This window comes from Phodopus roborovskii, unplaced genomic scaffold (genome assembly GCF_943737965.1).
Source record: "Phodopus roborovskii unplaced genomic scaffold, PHOROB, whole genome shotgun sequence".
Classification (NCBI taxonomy): domain Eukaryota; kingdom Metazoa; phylum Chordata; class Mammalia; order Rodentia; family Cricetidae; genus Phodopus; species Phodopus roborovskii.
In genome coordinates this window covers 25,363,519-25,380,605 of record NW_026126480.1, presented here as the reverse complement: position 1 = coordinate 25,380,605, position 17,087 = coordinate 25,363,519, and the positions used below count along the sequence as shown (strand labels likewise).

At 46.3% G+C, this 17,087-nt stretch overlaps 1 protein-coding gene across 12 annotated transcripts in view; it reads left to right on the top strand.

The window, feature by feature from the left end:
- Plekha7 (pleckstrin homology domain containing A7) overlaps positions 1-17,087 on the top strand; it is a 181,824-nt gene that overhangs the window by 65,347 nt on the left and 99,390 nt on the right. The window contains exon 1 of one of the 12 annotated variants that reach the window (XM_051192757.1): positions 6,264-6,425. The exons of 8 other annotated variants lie outside the window; for them this stretch is intronic. Coding sequence is in view for 3 of the 4 variants with exons in the window: in XM_051192752.1 (XP_051048709.1) it covers positions 6,916-6,995 (80 nt within the window). In the remaining variant the exon portion in view is untranslated. Of the gene's footprint in view, positions 1-6,263; positions 6,426-6,638; positions 6,996-17,087 lie in introns of those variants that run through there. 3 more of the 12 variants (XM_051192752.1, XM_051192758.1, XM_051192759.1) reach the window with 3 other exon arrangements.

The window sequence follows — 17,087 nt, the reverse complement described above, 5'->3', positions numbered from 1 at the left end:
ATGAGCATTTTGCCTGTCTTTGTCTGTGCCTGGTGCCTGAGGAGGTAGTGAGCCTCTGTGTAGGGAACTGAACTCGGGTCCTTTGCAAAAACAAGTATTCTGAACTGAGCCAATTCTCCAGCCCCAGTAATGCCATCACTTCCTATTTCCTGTGTCCCATACACTTACCCAGTTCTGTTATCCAGTCCTTACTACCCTACAGCAGGGGTAGCAATTAAATTTTGTTGTGTTGTTGTTTTGAGACAGGGTTTCTTTGTAGCTTTGGAGGTTGTCCTGGAACTTGCTCAGTAGACCAGGCTGGCCTTGAACTCATAGAGATCTGCCAGCCTGTGTCTCCCCAGTACTGGGATTAAAGATGTGTGCCACCACCTCCGGGCTAGCTACTTAAATCTTGTTTTAGAGTTGAAAAAAAAAAAAAAATGTCAATGTAAGAAGGAAAAACAACTGATACCAGGTCACCCAACTGTGAAGAGAATGAGCCTAGATTTTACTCAGGTCTTAGTCTGTGGACTTTTTACATAATAACTACAGTGAGATGAGAATGTTTTTTTCCTGGCTGTGTGCTGGCTGAGACCATCGCCATTGAAAAGTAAATAGTCTTCCATTCCAGTGTTCTTTGAGCACCCATCATGCTGTAGTTTTGTTGTGTGGGGTGAGAGCTCATAAGACCCATTAGATTCTGTTTAGCTTTGATTATAAATTGATCCAAAACTACCTGAGTGATCACAGCGAAGGGTGGTCCCTGTGTTAAACTATTTTTTTTTTTTTAAGCTTAGAAAGTCTCATAATTGGGCTCCAAACTGCAAGCTGTCAAATCTCAGGTAGGGGCTGGGCAGAGCTAGCCTACTCTGGACTCCAGATGGGAATAGAACTAAGTGCTAGAGAGTAGCATGCTCAAAGTCCTGGATTTGAGCCCATTACCACAACACAAACACACAAACAAGCAACTAAGCAAATAGAACAAGTGCTCGCTTCTGGGCTCACTCTAAACTGTTTTAGAATCTCTGGGAAAAAGGTCTCTGGTGTTATATTTTTAATTCAAAGTTATTCCAATCAAAGTGGAAGCGGTGCTCATTGGCGATGCGTATTCTCTAGCAGACTGGATGATATGTGTCTTTTTCCTTCGATTTGAAATATTTATATGTGTGTTTGTCTCCAGTGTGTGTGTGTGTATGTATGTGTCATGTGAGTGCCTCTGGAGCCAGAAGAGGGTGTTGGGTCCCCTGGAGCCGGAGTTATAAGCGGTTTAGAGCCGCCCAGCTGGGTGCTGGGAACCAACCTTGAGTTTCCTGCAAGAATAATAAGTGTTCTTAAACACTGAAACATCCCCTAGCACCCTTAATAATTAATTTTATCAGAACCCTATTTGGGTGGCTTTTGCTGTCTGGTCATGGAGCAGGTCCCACATCTTAATGAATGCTCTTTGTTGTCTTGTTTAGTGTTGTCTTCTCTGTCTGTCCTGGAGTCAGCCCTCTGGCCCACCTGAAGCTACTTTCAAAAGTCAGGATTGGTTTGTGTTTTAATACAGGGTCTGTTTGTATTGCAGCCTAGGCTGGCTTGGAGCAGCTCCTGATTGCCCTGCCTCTCCTTCCAGCATGCCTGATCACAGGCTTCAGATCACCAGCCTGATGTTGAGTTTGTTTTCGTTAACTTCCTTCCCAGAAACGGCTCTGGACTAATCAGAGTTCCCAGCATTAATGTCTCTGCTTTCCTCCCCTCTGTTCTTTCTCTAAACAAAGGCTTCGTGTTTTAATAGGCACAATAACATTAAAATTAGCTTGATTAGGCTCTAGGTGGATTTAACCTAGTGACATCTCTGCTTGGCTTGGAAGCCATGCATTTTATTTTATGCACAGGATGTGAGTGTTACAGTGACTTGGGTATGAAAGGATGATTGAATTAAAGTGGCCATCTTTAGATCCTGCCTATTAATTTAGCCTATTAAATCTGAGAAACCTGGACCCACAGCTTGGAGCCCAGTCCACCTGCCTCTGTCCTGGATGTGTGTTATATCACAAGTGTAAGCACAGTCACCCTCTACTGCTGTTCACTCCTTTGGGAACCTTCCTGGTTCTTGGAGAGCTCATAATGGGAGGTGTGGCCTCTGATATGGCTTAGCAGGCATAGATACCCACTGCCAAGTCAGACAACCAGATGGAGTTCAGTTCCCAGGATCCCACATGGTGACAGGAGAGAGCCCATTCGGGCAGTTGTCCTCTGGTTTCCTCATACACACCATGGCACATGCCCTTCTCTCAAATATGTACGTGTACATTTATGTATTTATTGGTTGAGGCAGGGTTTCTTTATGTAGCCCTGGCTGTTCTGGAACTAGCTCAGTAGATCAGGCTGGCCTTGAACTTAAACAGATCTACCTGCCTCTTTCTCCTGAGTGCTGGGACTAAAGGTGTGTGCCACCACTGCCAGGCACTTTTTTTTTTAAGTGTAATTTTTTTAAAGCAATAATTATAACTGGACACCTTTTGCTGAAGACCCACAGCTACCAGCTCCCTTCTTTACCTGAAAGCCACCATGTGTGCCTTCATTAAATAGCAAAGCCCCATGTTGTGGGGCTAGCTACTCTGTCTGAGTGCTTTTTAGCCTCTCCCCCTAAAAGGGAGCCCTGACCATTAGTAGACCATCTAGTAAGAGGAAGCTGAGGTGCAGAGTGCCTGCCTAGTTATCGGCTGAGCCTAGTTTAATGTCTGACTTGCTGACTAGTCTTTATCTGTGTGCTTGGTGCCCCCCCCCCCCAAAGGGCTTGGAAAAGCAGGGTTTTTCTTTTTTTTCTTTGAATCGAGGGTGTAGGCTTTATGTTCCCTGAGCTCACTAGGAACCAGGAATATCACACCTAGTATTTGAATAATATAATAATTAGCATACAATGGTAGCATTTGGAAGCAGGCACAGAACCCTTAACCCCTGGTCATGGCTACTTCAGTTTGGAACCTTTACTAAGTTTCTGGGCATTGTTATAAGCACAGCCCAGGAGGTAAATGTAAAAATAATTTCCTTGCCAGTTTTTTTCTGTGTGGTATCCTAGCAACGATGGAATGGCTGTCCTTGGTCATGGGGGCACTGGCTGGGACAGTGTCAGTACTCACCAAAAAAAAGGAGGGATGTGAAGGGCACAGTCAGAGCTGGCCTTTCAAAAAATCAATGCAGGGGCTGGAGAGATCACTCGGTGGTTAAAGGCCTCACCCTGTAGCCCATGCTGATTGTGAACTTGTAGAAATGCCCCTGCCTCCTAAGCCTCCCAAGCATTGTGATTATGGTCAGGCACCACCCACACCTGTATTTTTAAAGGTTTCCTAAATTAGTTATTTTTAACCAGCATTTTATGATCTTATCATCAAAGTAATATATGTGTATTGTCAGGCGAGTTAGCCACACCAGAAAAACCTCAAGAAGATAAAAACCCACATGGTTCTGACATTGTTACATATTGGCTTTCAGCATCTGGTGGTCTTCTCTACTGAACCATACTCTGATTAGGAGTGCATGGCTAAAAACAATAATAAACTCAGACATACCTCACACCAACATGGACAGTAATTTGTGCATACTGAAGTTTGAATGCCTGTGAGCTGGAAGGATAACTGACAAATCTCTACAAGAAGGCTGGGGGCAGAGGATTCTCCTTTTAAGACAGGTCCAATCCCCACTGGCCAGTGTGTTCAGGTGAAGAATTGAGCTGTATTCCTGTTTGCCTGGAAGGTTTGTTCCATTCTGCCTTAATATTAGGGTTTTACAGCTCTAATGTGGGCTAATAGATTTACTTGTGAGGCTCTTGTGCCATGGCAGCAACATGTTTGCTGCAGGGCATGGGTGAAGTCAGTTATTAAGAAAAACGAGCACCAGGCAACTCCATGGAAAGTGCTTTCCACCCCCACCCACCCCCACCAGTCAACACATGCACACAGTTAGGGTCTTTTGTCTTAGAATCTGTTGTTTATTCTACAGTAAGTATTATATATATATTTCACTATGTAGACCAGGCTGGCCTCTGGCTCACAGAGCTCTGCTTGCCTCTGTTTCCAGAGTGCTAAGATTAGAGATGTGTGCTACTGTACCTAACCTAAAGTATATAATTTTTAATTTATTTTATTGGTTTTTTTGAGACAGTGTTTCTCTGTTTCTCTGTATTGCTTTGGAGCCTGTCCTGGAACTCGCTCTGTAGACCAGGCTGGCATTGAACTTACAGAGATCCACCTACCTCTGCCTCCCGAGTACTGGGATTAAAGGCATGTGCCATCAACACCCAGCTTTATTTTATTTTTTTTTTAAAGATTTATTTATTACATATACAGTGTTCTGTCTGTATGTATGCCTGCATATCAGAAGATAGCACCAGATCTCATTGTGGATGGTTGTGAGCCATCATGTGGTTGCTGGGAGCCGAACTCAGAACCTCTGAAAGAGCAGCCAGTGCTTTTAACCACTGAGCCGTTTCTCTAGTCCCTTAAACTTGGACATATTTTACTGTAAGGCTGTACCATAGTGCATTAGCTAGTCTCTTATGTGTTTAGGTCATTGTAGTTATGTACTGATAGGGAAATGGTGACATCATTGAGTGCATTTTGCAAATAAATCCTTAACTGTGGAGCTCATGGCTCACAAAAGCTGAGTGTTTTTAATACTTTTATTTCGTATTGCCAAAAAGTCCCCAGAAATATTGTGCACTAAATTAGAAATTATTCAAAAGAATCTTCCACTGCATTCCTGTTCTTTATTTTTGGATGGCCCAGGGTTTCTGTTCATTTTTGGCCCATTTATCTGGGCAAAGAATTTTTTTAAGTGAGGCTAGAGATAAGTGAATGCTGGTTGCTGGCTTCTTGTGGAAGGGTGAGCTCGCTATTCATTTTTATAAAACTGTCCTTGGTAGACATAAAGACAGTATAGTAATATTTAAAGGTCACACGAAGTTTTAACAAGTGTATTTGATATGATTTTTAAGGTTTTTTTTCTTTTAGATTTACTTTTAATCTTTTTATGTGTATAGGTATTTTGTGTGTATGTATATACACTGCAGGGTTTAGGACTTGAACCCAGGCTCTTTGGGGAAGTAGTTGGTGCTCTCTCCACCTCTATTCTCAGCACCCCCTACTCCCCACAGCCCCACAGGAAAGTATTTTTCTGTATAGCCCTGGCTGTCCTAGCACTCAATTTGGCCTCGAACTCAGAGAGCCACCTGCCTCTGCCTCCTGAGTCACAGTTGGTGCTCTTAACTATTGTTCCAGTCCCAGTTCTTTATTCTTATTTGTGTGTGTTTGCTTGCATGTGTGTGGACACATGTCCACATGCACATGGAGGCTGGAGGTTGTCTTTCTTGATTGTTCTCTGCCTCATATATTGAGGAACCTGCTGTATGACCTCCCTGAACTGGGAGGTTACTGATTTAGCTAGTATAGATAGATAGCTTGCTTCCAGATCCTCTTCTTCACCTTCCTAGCCCTGGGATTACAGGCAGGCCTTGACACCCACCCAGCATTACGTGGGTGCTGGGGACTGGAAATTAGTTCCCCTGAGCCAGACCTTCAGTATGATTTGTGATTTGGAAAATAGTTCACTGTCTAGTATCATAGAGGTGATGGAATGAAAATGGCATTTGTGTATTTATCCAAAGCAGATAGGAGTTAAACAAATCTCTAGAGAAGCATTGTTCTAACCCATCCCTGCACTGAGACCAGAGAGCAAAGGTGTTTCTGACAGACACCGTAGAACAGTGATGGCATTGGCATAGAGCCATGGGTGAAGATTCCCAGCTCCGTGTTAGACTGTTTTCCAGGGCCTGTGGGCTGTCCCATGCACCCTCTGGACAAAAGCCGATTCTCAGGCATGGAAATCTGCTCTGCCCAGTCATCTCCACCTGTTGATGGGAATATAAGTAAACCTTAGTTGCCAGTGTACTTCCTCATCAAGCCTCTGTTTTCTTGATTGCTGAGTCAGTTTGGGGTCCCTTGCCTACCAGCATCTGTGCTCCTATACTTTTGTGATCACTGTAACCAGTTTGTTCTGTATAAACTCTCATCATGACTAGACTGTTCCTGCAGGAACTTTATCCTCTATGTGTAGCTACAGGCACATTCTAAGTCTTATTTTTATTTGAATATTTAGATGCTAATGAATGAATAGAAGTGTGTGTGTGTGGGTTGCTGGGCGGTTCTGTTTCCGCTTGCCTGCAGAAGCAGAAGTCCCTTATTACCAAGGGCATTGAGAGAAGAAAAACACAGTTGGGGCTGCCAAAGCCAATGGGTACAGTCTACTTCTCTGGTGCTTGTCAGTGGACCCCTAGGGTATGGGGGTCAACAGCCACATCCAACCAAGCATTCTTTCCTGGCTTACCAGAATCAGCTGGGCAATCCCCAAGGTGTTGGTTGTTAAAGCGGAGCTTCCAGAAACATTTTGCAGAAGAAGAATTCAAGGTCAGGGCTCTCGGAGGGTTTTTGGCGGCGCGTGGACATCTTACCACGTAACCTACAGCCTGGTTCTCACAGTTGATGGGTGCTTGCTGCAAGGGCTTGGCAGGGCTATTGGTGGCTGGCTGAGCGCCAGAGCGCCGCAGTGCTGAGGCCGTAGGTCCTGCCCTCCCCGCGCGCCTGCCTCACTCCCCTCCTCCATCTCAGCCTCCTCTAGCTTGCAGCATCCTCTGCAAGGAAAGGAATGTGCCAGTCTGGGACGCGCCGTCCTGTCCGCGCGGCAGCACCTAGGGCGCCCTCTGGACTGCCAGGGGCCGGCGTCTGGCGCTGCGCGGCGCGTTTGGGTCGGTGCTGATGTCAAGTGGGTGTGGGCTCTTCGCAAAGGCCCAGGCGAGGACGAGGAGGGCGCACGATGTGCGGTGGGCGCTTGGAGGCCCAGCCACATTCTGTGGCTCAAAGCTGTTGACCGGTGGCCCACCGGGGCCCGAGCGGGCGCATGGAGCCTTGGCGCTGCTCGCCCCGGGATGCACGCCCCGCAAACCTGGAGTGCTGGGGAGAGCCGCGGGCAGCCTGCAGGTGTGTACACGCACGAACTTTCTCGGGCAGGACGCGGGGATCGTGGGCTGCGGTCTGGTGCTTTGTGTCTGGGCTCGGTGGGTTAGGAGAGAATTCAGCTGGCCCCTGCTTTCTCTTCTCTTGGGAAGGGCGCGCCGGTAGCTGCCCAGCAGGGTTAAGAATCGCATTAACAAGTCCTGCTTGTGTTCATGGTAAAAGGATTCTCTCTGCAGACAGCACGGTGGCTTTCCAAAATCGCCGGTGGTGCGTGGGAACTGAGAGGCCCCAGAGGTGTGGGAGCTGCAAGTCGGGAGGCTGGCTCCGAAGGAGGCGGGAGGTGGCCATCGGTTCTGAACTGGGTGGGCCGATGACCCCACCTTCCCGCCTTACCAGAGCCTTTCCTTGTGCACTTTCTGGAGAGCAAAAGCCTGAAGCTGGCTGTGGAAAGGTCAGGGGTCAGCTCCTTGTGAGTGACATCTCAGGTGTCAGAAACATCTTCCTGGAGGAAGGAAAGCAGGGCTTTGTTCCAGGCTCCCTTTGCACCCTAAGCCCTGAAGCCCGGGGGTCTAGGGCTGGCGCTCCAGCGCTATCACTCATCTTTCTTGGCAACAGCAGCTCCTGGTAGGCAGGTTAATTTTTAATATGTATCGGCTGGCGACAGAGACTCCAGAAATGAGATTGGTGGCTCCCAATCCCCCACCCCCTTTGCTGTTTCAGTCCATGATACTGCAGTGTATTTCCAAGAGGGGTGTGGGCATTCTCCCAGGAAAGCAGTATTCAGGAGGGAACCCCTTTTCCTGTCTGTGGGACAGCCAGACTCCCTGGGGAGGAGCAGTAAAACAATATCCCTTCATTTTTGTTTATTTATTTTTTAAACAGTACGCACCTTTTCTCTTTTCCTTTGGAAACCGACTACACTCTAACACAAACTGAGCTCTTTCAGTGTGCACCTGGAGTTTGAGCTGCAAACTCTACCTGCAAGCCTCACTCTACAAGTGCCTCTGCTGTTGCTTTGAGAACTTGGGTCTGCAGGAGGACCTGTGTCAGGACCCTGACAGGCGGCACTCGAGCTGTGCCTCCAGTAGAGAGGAAGACAAACCACAGTGCAGAACTAGGGGGCGGGTGGAGTGAAGCTCTCCCTCGGGCAGTTTCAGTTTCCTTTCTGGCCTTGGCAGGAGAGCATGGATTCTGTCTCCGGGCGGGCACTAGGTGTGCACCTCGGGTATTTCTACCTGGGCCCCAAGGAACAGAACAGGTAGAGCATGGATTCCAACAGCTCTGATGGAGGCATGGATTCCAACAGCTCTGGGGATAAATGGAAGCAAGTGTGAGGACAGGTGACACCTTCAGCCTTCCTGGCAGTTCTGAGTCTTGAGACCTGAGAAGCTGTGATGGATTGCTTTTCTTGCTTAGTTAGGATGGAGTACTGGGTCTGGGAAATGAGTGTGGTGAGAAGGAAGACTGTTGAAAGTGGAAGAAGGTGGGCTTACAGAGGGGGTTGGGAGTGGAGGGCAAGGAGGCCAATTTTAACACTGCCTGTCTATCAGGTGACAGACGCTCTAAAACAGGCCTGGGGTCCTCTACACTGGAGCTTTCTGAAAACTTCCTCAGGAACTTGCCCTCCACTCCAGCTCTGTGGGCTGGCTGCTCCAATGGCTGCTCAGACAGAGCCATCTCACCCATCTTTCATGTAGAATAGAGGGCTTGTCTATAAGGAAACGGCTTTCCCTGATATCCTGGATAACTGGGGAAACTGTACCATGGGTTTCTTCAGCAAGGAGAGCCTGCTGGTCTGTACACTCTGGGTACCACTGTCGGCCAGGAGCACTGTGTCTTCCAGCGGTGACTCAAGCTATTGGTGCTGTGTGGAGGGTTTGGAGGCAGCTCTGATTGTGAGCCAGTTTTCCTCTGTTCAGGAAATTGGCCCAAACCTGCCATCTAATAATGCCTGCTCACCTTTTGGCTTGCTGCCTATGTCTCAGTATTCACTGATAATGGCCCCATCTCTGCCTGATGAAGCTATCCAAGGGGATTCCGTAAATAGACAGAGAATAGTAGTGTCCTCTAGGTACTATATGTTGAATAGGAAGGGATTAGAGATTGGAGGGTTTCAGGGAAAGCAGAGCAATTTTCAGGGAGGCTTTGGGATTATGGGGTGGATTGTAGATGGGTGTGACTGTTTGGAAGTGTCCATGTGTTGTGTCCCTTTCTCCCCTCCTGACACCCCCCCCCTTACTCCTTAATTCTATTCTAAGTAGAACAGGTAGACTTTCTAGCAGCAGCTGGGCACTGACTCTGCTGGGCACTGACTCTAGGAGCCTCTGACAGCAAGAGAGGAATGCTCTGAAGGTTTGTTCTGAATCAGGAGACTGGGAAATAGACTCCAGTAGCCATGTCTGCAAAAACAGAAAGATCCTTCTGGGGATTGCACTCTCTTGGAGGCAAAGGGGGCCTTTATTCCAGGCCTGTGTGCTGTAGGCAGGCTGAGACAAAGGGAGAGAGAGAATAAGGGGTTGTTGAGCCAGAGTGTGTCATTTTCTCTGTGGACTTGGTTCTGAACTCAGTCTCTGCTATGTGTCCTTGAGTAAGTCAGTTTCTTCACCTGTGAAATAGGGATAAGGAAACCCTGCCCTAACCCTACACTGGAGAGGATTGTATAAGATGTTTGGAAAGGATTTGGCACAGTGCTGACTAATTGGTCGTTAGGGTCATTGGGTTATCAGCTTGGGGAGCTGTTTTCTCATAGGAAATATGAATGTTAGCAACCTTCTCTGGGCTTCTAGGGATAGGATGTGACAACTGTCCTGGAAGGGTTTAATCAGACTTGACCATCAAACTTGGCTTCCAGCCTCCAATACTGAAAGAGGCCTTTGGAGGGCTTGTGTGTGTGTGGGGGGGGGCACTGAAAGGTGTCCTAAGACTGACCAGCTAGTGCCTGTCACCCACTCAGGAAAGACACAGCCCTTGTGATCTAATGAGATCCTATGTGCGAATGTGGCATGGCATTCCATGCTCCATGGGGCTGTGTGCCTGGTGCTGTTGGACTCACCGTCTTGTGTAGGTGGTTGGATTCTTGAGTTTTACTGTTGTTCACATTTTATTGATGAGAATGTTGAGCTGTTGGGATTTGGTTGTCTCTTGGAAACCATCATTTTGAGAGTCTCTGAATTGAAGTTTCCTCAGATATGTTTGTGTACCCTTCTTCATTGACATGTTCTGCTGTTGTAGGCAAAATCAGGCATAAGTTGTAAACTGTTCTTATTGGCTCCTTGTTCTTTTGGGGTCTCTCCCTTCCCGTCATCCCACAGGCTCTAGAGCTAATGGGCATAGCATGATCTTCTCTGTAACTTTTGAATGTCTCTTGTGTGGGACTCTTCCCTCTAGCCCTCACTTTTACCTTTTAAGAAGTTATTCATTGGCTTGGTGGTAAAGTGCCTGCTGCCGAAACCTGAGGACCGGAGTTTAGATCCCAGCACCCACTTTAAAGCTGGGTGTGGCAGTGGGTATCTGTTACTTCAGCATGGAGGAAGGAGACTGGCTGATACTGGGGCTCTCTGGCCAGCTTCTGCTTGAAAACAGCCAGCTCTGGGTTCAATGAGAGATCCTGTCTGAAAAGATAATGTGGAGAATGATTGATGGTGGCATCTGACATTGACTTCTGGTCTGTATACACATGTACAGGTGAGTGCATCTGAACACACACGTTTACATGTCCATTTACCCCCCCCCCCCCACACACACACAGGACAAATCTGGTCCGTGTCAGTCATTGGGCTCAGCACTTCCAAAGGTCCCAGCTCTCTGACTCTTCAATGAGCGCTTCTGCCTCATTTTGCTTTTGGTTCCCATGATCGGCTAGTATGCACTTAACTTTGAAGTTCCCAAAGTATTAGAGGGGAAAAACTCAGAAAGAAGAAAGGAGCAGAACACCCTGAGAAAGCAAGGGTCACAGCCTGTGGTGTTTTCAACTCAGTATTGCTCATTACCAGAGTTACACTCAGCCTCCTATTTGTTTTCATTAGCTTGCTAGCTTGCAAGGCTGCAGCCTTGTGGGCTATTCTCTTTTTAATGACAAAAGCAACATTATGAAGGTGTGACATGAAGCAATAAATTCTAGTTTGGAAAGAAAAGTGAAAGCTACTGGTAGTACTCCAGGAGTCAGGAAGAGCTCTAGAAGGCAGGGAGATTCCGCAGTGTGCTCCTGCAGCCTCTGCCCCACAGCAGCCTGATCATATGTCACCAGAGCAGGTGGCATTCCCTTCATTTACAGCAAAATGCAGTGACTTGCCTGAGGTCAGGTGCCCACATATGTGCTGGTAACACATGGTGCTCTGACCTGGCCCAGTGGCAGGCAGTCTTGCTTAATAGTTTTAATGTTTTTTCTTTTCCATTATGTATTATAACACTTAAATATTCTAAAAGGAAATCAGAGGGGAGAACTGCATTTTGGTTTTTCTCTTAAGGAAGTGGGACATTCTTTTTTTTTTTTTTTTTTGGTCAGGGAAGATTAGACCATTATTACCTCTGGGCAGATCCGGTTTGTGCCTTGGAGCAGGTACTCTTTCTAGAAGCCTTGTTTCCTTAGAGTCGGGTCGCTCTGACTGTCTCTGCACCGTGAATGGAGAGAAAGATGAGCAAGATGTTCAGAATGGAGTCTGCGCTCTGCTGGTGACTACAGGCACATGGTGACGCCCAATATCCAGGCTTGCTCCCCCACTACCAGCCATTCATTCCTTTGTTTGTTTGTAAACACCCCCCCCCCCATGTAGCTTTGGAGCCTGTCCTGGAACTTGCATTGTAGACCAGGCTGATCTCTAACTCACAGAGATCTGCCTGCCTCTGCCTCCCAAGTGCTGGAATTAAAGGCCTGTGCCACCACTGTCCAGTACCATTCATTTACTTTAAAGAATGATGTGTCCTTTAATAATTTATTAAATGATTTGGATTGTATTATTTTGCTTGTTTGGGCTACTTGATAATATCAGATTATCGAAACTGAAAGGGATGGAAAACTTTTGACTGTTGCCTTTATTAATAGGGGAAACTGAGTCTCACACCTGACTGGAACATATAGAACATTTCTAGTTGGTCCAAGACCTTCAGAACTCAGGCTCCCCACTCTCACCTGTGTCTCAAGGTTCAGTGAAATGGAGTCATACAGGAGTGCATACTTTTAATTTTAACAGTTGCATTATTAGGGTTTTTTTTGGATATGGATTTGAAAAACAATACAGCTAAAACGTTAAACTCATTTGGCAGTTATTATTGCTTTGGATGTGGCTAGAATCTGCAGTCTATTTAAAGAAAAAAGTGGAAGTACAGGTTGGACAGGGCCTTGGCTGAGTTTTCAGCGTGTGGGTGAGGTGTGGTAAGCGCTCTTCTGGTGAGGGAGGGGCTCGCCCAGCTGGCTTTAGTATTTAAGGGACTGGAAGAAGGAACTGGCCCTATGAATACATTTCACCTGCTGGGTGGCTTACCTATGAGTCAGTGAGAATGGGCTCATTGGTATTCAGAAAGCTCCAAGCTGAAGGTCAGAGAGGAAGGGGGAATGGAGTTACTCTCAGCCTGCTCCAGCCTGCTCCAGTTACTCATCGTAGCATTTAGGTTTCCACAGGCTCTGTGCTGGAGGACCCAGCCATCCTCCTGTCTGTGCTCTGATGCCTGTCAGGATCCTACTTCTTCAGTACCAGGCTCAGGTGGCAATGAGTGAGGCTGGGTTGCTAGGTTGCCATCATAGCCTGTTAATTTAAGGCTTCATTTTGATAGAACTTCAAAGACTGGAATTTATCAAATGTGACTCATGCATTTAAGCGATAGAGCACTTATCCTGCTGCCATTTGGCTTGTGTTCCCATTATGGTGATGCCACATGGCTCTAGGAAGACATGGTCTGTGCCTGTCAGTTTCTCTAAAGGGCAGTGGTTACATGAGTTTTCAGACTCAGTGTATGTCTGTGCTTTCAGCATTCAGGGGACCAACCAGAGCCTATGCACTGAGAGCAGAGGGAGGAGGAGGAAGCTTGAGCCATTGCTTCCTTAGCTGAAGAAACCCAGCACTGTGATATACAGGGGAGCAACATTCATGGTCTACTTTGGGATAGAGGCTAGAGCATCAGGTCTAAGTTTTGTATCCCCCCACCCCAGCCCAGCCAGTTACTGGTGTAGAGTCTCACTGAATAGAGTACCTTATTGCACTGATTAGTTCATATCACCAGCACACATTAAAGGTTCTCACTGTGATGTTTCCATAGTGCCTGCCACTGTGCTTTTATCATCTTAAACATGAGGCAGTCTCTGCTCCTGTGCTACACATAGGGGCTATGACAGCTGGACCACGTGGCCCTGGGTTCTAATCCCAGAACCCATGAATATGCTTGCCTCCCTTGGTAGAGAGAGAGTTACAGGTGTGAGGAAAGGAAGGGTTTTGGATTATCTGGTCCCTAGACAGAGTGGAGAGAAGGAGGCCTGGCAGGTGATGGAAGTTAGAGGAATGTGGGCTGAGAGTCTGGGAACGTGGGCATTCCCTGGAGGCTGACAGAGGGCAAAGGTGGATTTTGCCCTTGCCCTTTTGACAGCATGTTGCTGATACTTTTGTCCAGTGAAGCAGATTTTGTATTTGTGATCACTAGAGCTTTGCATGCACAAGTGTAGGTGTGTTTGGGTGAATGTGTTTTAGTTACTCTTCTGTTAGTAGACCTTTATCTGTACTTTATCCATAGAGGAAATTTTTTTAATTTTATTAATTATTATTATTACTATTATTTTGAAATAGTGTCTTAGTGTGTGGCCCATGTTGGCCTCAAATTCACAATCCTGTAGCCCAGTGGGTCTCAACCTGTGGCTTATAACCACTCAGGAGTTAGATGAGTTCATATATCAGATATCCTCCATATCAGATACTTACATTACAATTCATAACAGTAGCAAAATTACGGTTATGAAGTGACAATGAAAATAATTCTATGGTTGAGAGTCACTATAATATGAGGAACTGTAGTAAAGGGTTGTAGCACTAGTAAGATTGAGAACTACTGTTCTAGCCTCTACTTCCCAAGTACTGAAATTACAAGTGCATACTTCATGTTCAGTTTATTATTCATTAAAATATTGATTTATTTTTCGTTTGCTTATGGTATGTCTGTGCACACAAGTGTGCAATAGTACTCATGTGTAGGCCAGAAGACAACTTTATTACCTCCTTTGACCCTATAGGTCCCAGGGATCAAATTCAGGTTTCATGCTTGGTGTCAAGTACCTTTACCCACTGCCACCTCTCCAGCCAGCCCCTTTCTTGTCTGCTTTTTAAGCTTGCCATTTCTTAGGTTCTTTAATGTCAATGCATAGGTGTCTAATTTATTTAATTTAACTTCTTTAGTTATATTTATCCCCTATTTACAGATATCCAAGTTGTTTTCGCTTTTTTTAAACCACTAAAAGAAGCCATGAGTTTCTCTTTCCTCTTGAAAAAATATCCCATACTCACACTGTAGCCTGGGCAGGCTTGAACTCATGGCACTTCCATTCTCAGCTTCCTGAGTATAAGATCACAGACATGCGTCAGCTGCAATCAAATTTTTATAACAAACATTTAATTTTGTTTTGTTTTGAGTCTTGAGACAGGGTTTCTCTGTGGCTTTGGAGGCTGTCCTGGAACTAGCTCTTGTAGACCAGGCTGGTCTCCAACTCACAGAGATCTGCCTGCCTCTGCCTCCCCAAAACACTTAATTTTTTAAAAAACATATATATATATATGAGAACACCTGTAGAGATCAGAGGCATTGGATCCTCATCAAACTGGGGTTATAGGTACCTTAGGTACCTATGAGCCAGCTACCCAGTGTGGGTTGGGTGATAGGTACCAACCAAACTCATGTCCTCTGTAAAAGCAGTGCCCGCCATTAACTTCAGAGCCATCTCTCCATCCTTTTAAATACTTTTTGTCACATGGTGGAACAATGCAGCCAACTAGTACAAGATGACTTCTGACCTCTACATATAACCATGTCATACAGAGGCCCATACACCCTCTCCAAACACACACACACACACCAAATACTTTCTTTTTCAAGTAGGAAGACTACTTATCAGAATTTAGAAATCACATTGTTCCACCATGTAGGTTCTGGGTATGAAATTCAAGTTGGGATTGGAGGCAGGTGCCTTTGCCTGGTGAACTGTTTCCCCAGTCTAGCCCTTTATTCATATATTATAGATGTCTTATCTATATTTAAATTTAATGCAATTTATGAGACTTATTTATTTGACTTGTGTTTGTGGGGGTTTTATGTTTTGTTTTGGGTTTTGTTTTTGTTTTGATAGGGTTGTTCTACATTGCCCTGGCTGGCCTGGGTGGTTCTTGAAATTTCTGCAGTCTACTTGCTTCAGCCACCTGAGTGTATGCCACTGTACCCAGCTTGGATTGGTTTTGTAAGGCTTCCTTCTCACCAGATTGTGCCATTTGTGTTGTCTTCAGTTAGTTTGTAATAGCATGACGTGAAATAATAAAGACAGTACTGAGCACTCAACAGTGAAAGGGTACAGTCAACCCCTGCTGTCAAGGGGACAGATGAGCGAACAGCCAGTTTAGATCATTGTGAGGCCCTGACTGGATTGTATATTTGAGGTCATAGGAGCCCTGAAGGATGGGTTGGAAAAAGCTTCTCAGTAAGACAGGAAGAGCATGCTCAAGGTCCTATAAGTAAGATCTGAAAGCAAGGTGGGGGCTACTGGCCACTCTACAGAGATGAAGTGGCCACTTCCTAAACTGATGTGGCCATCCCTCAACTTCTTGGTCCTGTTTTTAGACAAAAACCTGTGGTCCTATATCAGTAGGAAACAGTGGGACTGATATTTGAACCCAGGCCCAGAGCCCAAGTTCTTAACATGCCTCTGTGAAAAGATCATGGAAACCAATGTAATAGACTTCATCTTGTAGAGTATGGTCCTTAGAGCAAAACAGCCCTTAGCTTCATCAAGAGCAGCTGTGACTACATCTAGAGATCTCTGAGAGGTCACACCTATTGCTGTTGACACTCACTCTTAGAAGAAGAGGGTGGGAAGCATTACTGGCCCCTCATCTGATCGTCCAGACCCTCCAGCTTCTACCTCCTGGCCAGTTGTATGTGATTCTACTCAAACTGTAGCCTCATGTTCTCAGGAAGATGGTGGATTAGCTGAAAGGGGGGGGGGGGGAGGCTCTGTCTTTATAGCTATGGGGATCATTGTCTATGCTGGGGTGGCACTTATATGTGGGGCAGATGCTTTGGGGTTACCTGTGCTCCTGTAAGGGACCCCTCACTGATGCCCTGTTAAGTCACCTTGTGACTACAGCCCCTCTAAGGTGGACTTGCTAGACTTGTCTTTTGGCTTGCAGTTGGTGTGGGTCAGACACTTGTTTACAACTTCTCAGGGTAACTCCGGTGACACCTCCAGTTCGAGCCCTAGGTCTGCTTCTTTATAGATTCAGAGAAGGCCAGATTCTTCAGCCTCAGTTTACCCTGTAGGAAAGCTGAGGGGTCTTTCTGTTTCAGATGTGCCATGAGTAGGAGCAGACCCTCTTCATAGGAGCTGGGAACTCCAGGACACAAGCTGCTTATATACCTCCAGAGAGGGTGCTCACAGAGAACCATACCTCTTGATGGCTCAGAGTCCTTCAGTGTTCTTGAGGACAATTGAGCACAGTCAGCCACTGAGGTATCCATGGAGCTACAGAGCTACATCCATGAACAGTAGCAAGAGGGAGTAAGGCAGCCTGTCTTTCTTACAGTATCAAGTATAAAAGTTTAGAAGAGAGGTGTGAGTTACACCGTGCTCTCTGCATGGATGCCCTTGCTAAAAGTGGCTGAGGAAGACTTTCCCTGACTTGGGGAGAGTGAGTAGGATTTTGTCCTGGCCCTGCCATTTAATTTGCTTTGGTGTGACTTAAGGCAATTGCCTTGCATTTTAGAGTCAATTTTTTTTTTTTTTGAATGAAGCCAACAATTTCTACTTTGCAGACTGTGTGAATGAGGCCTGCCATGCCCCTGGCTACTCTGGGCAAGCAGTTGGCAGGGGCTGACTCTCTTTGGGATGTTCTCTGGGTTGCTCCAGGAGACCCTGCTCCTGCTGATCACCCT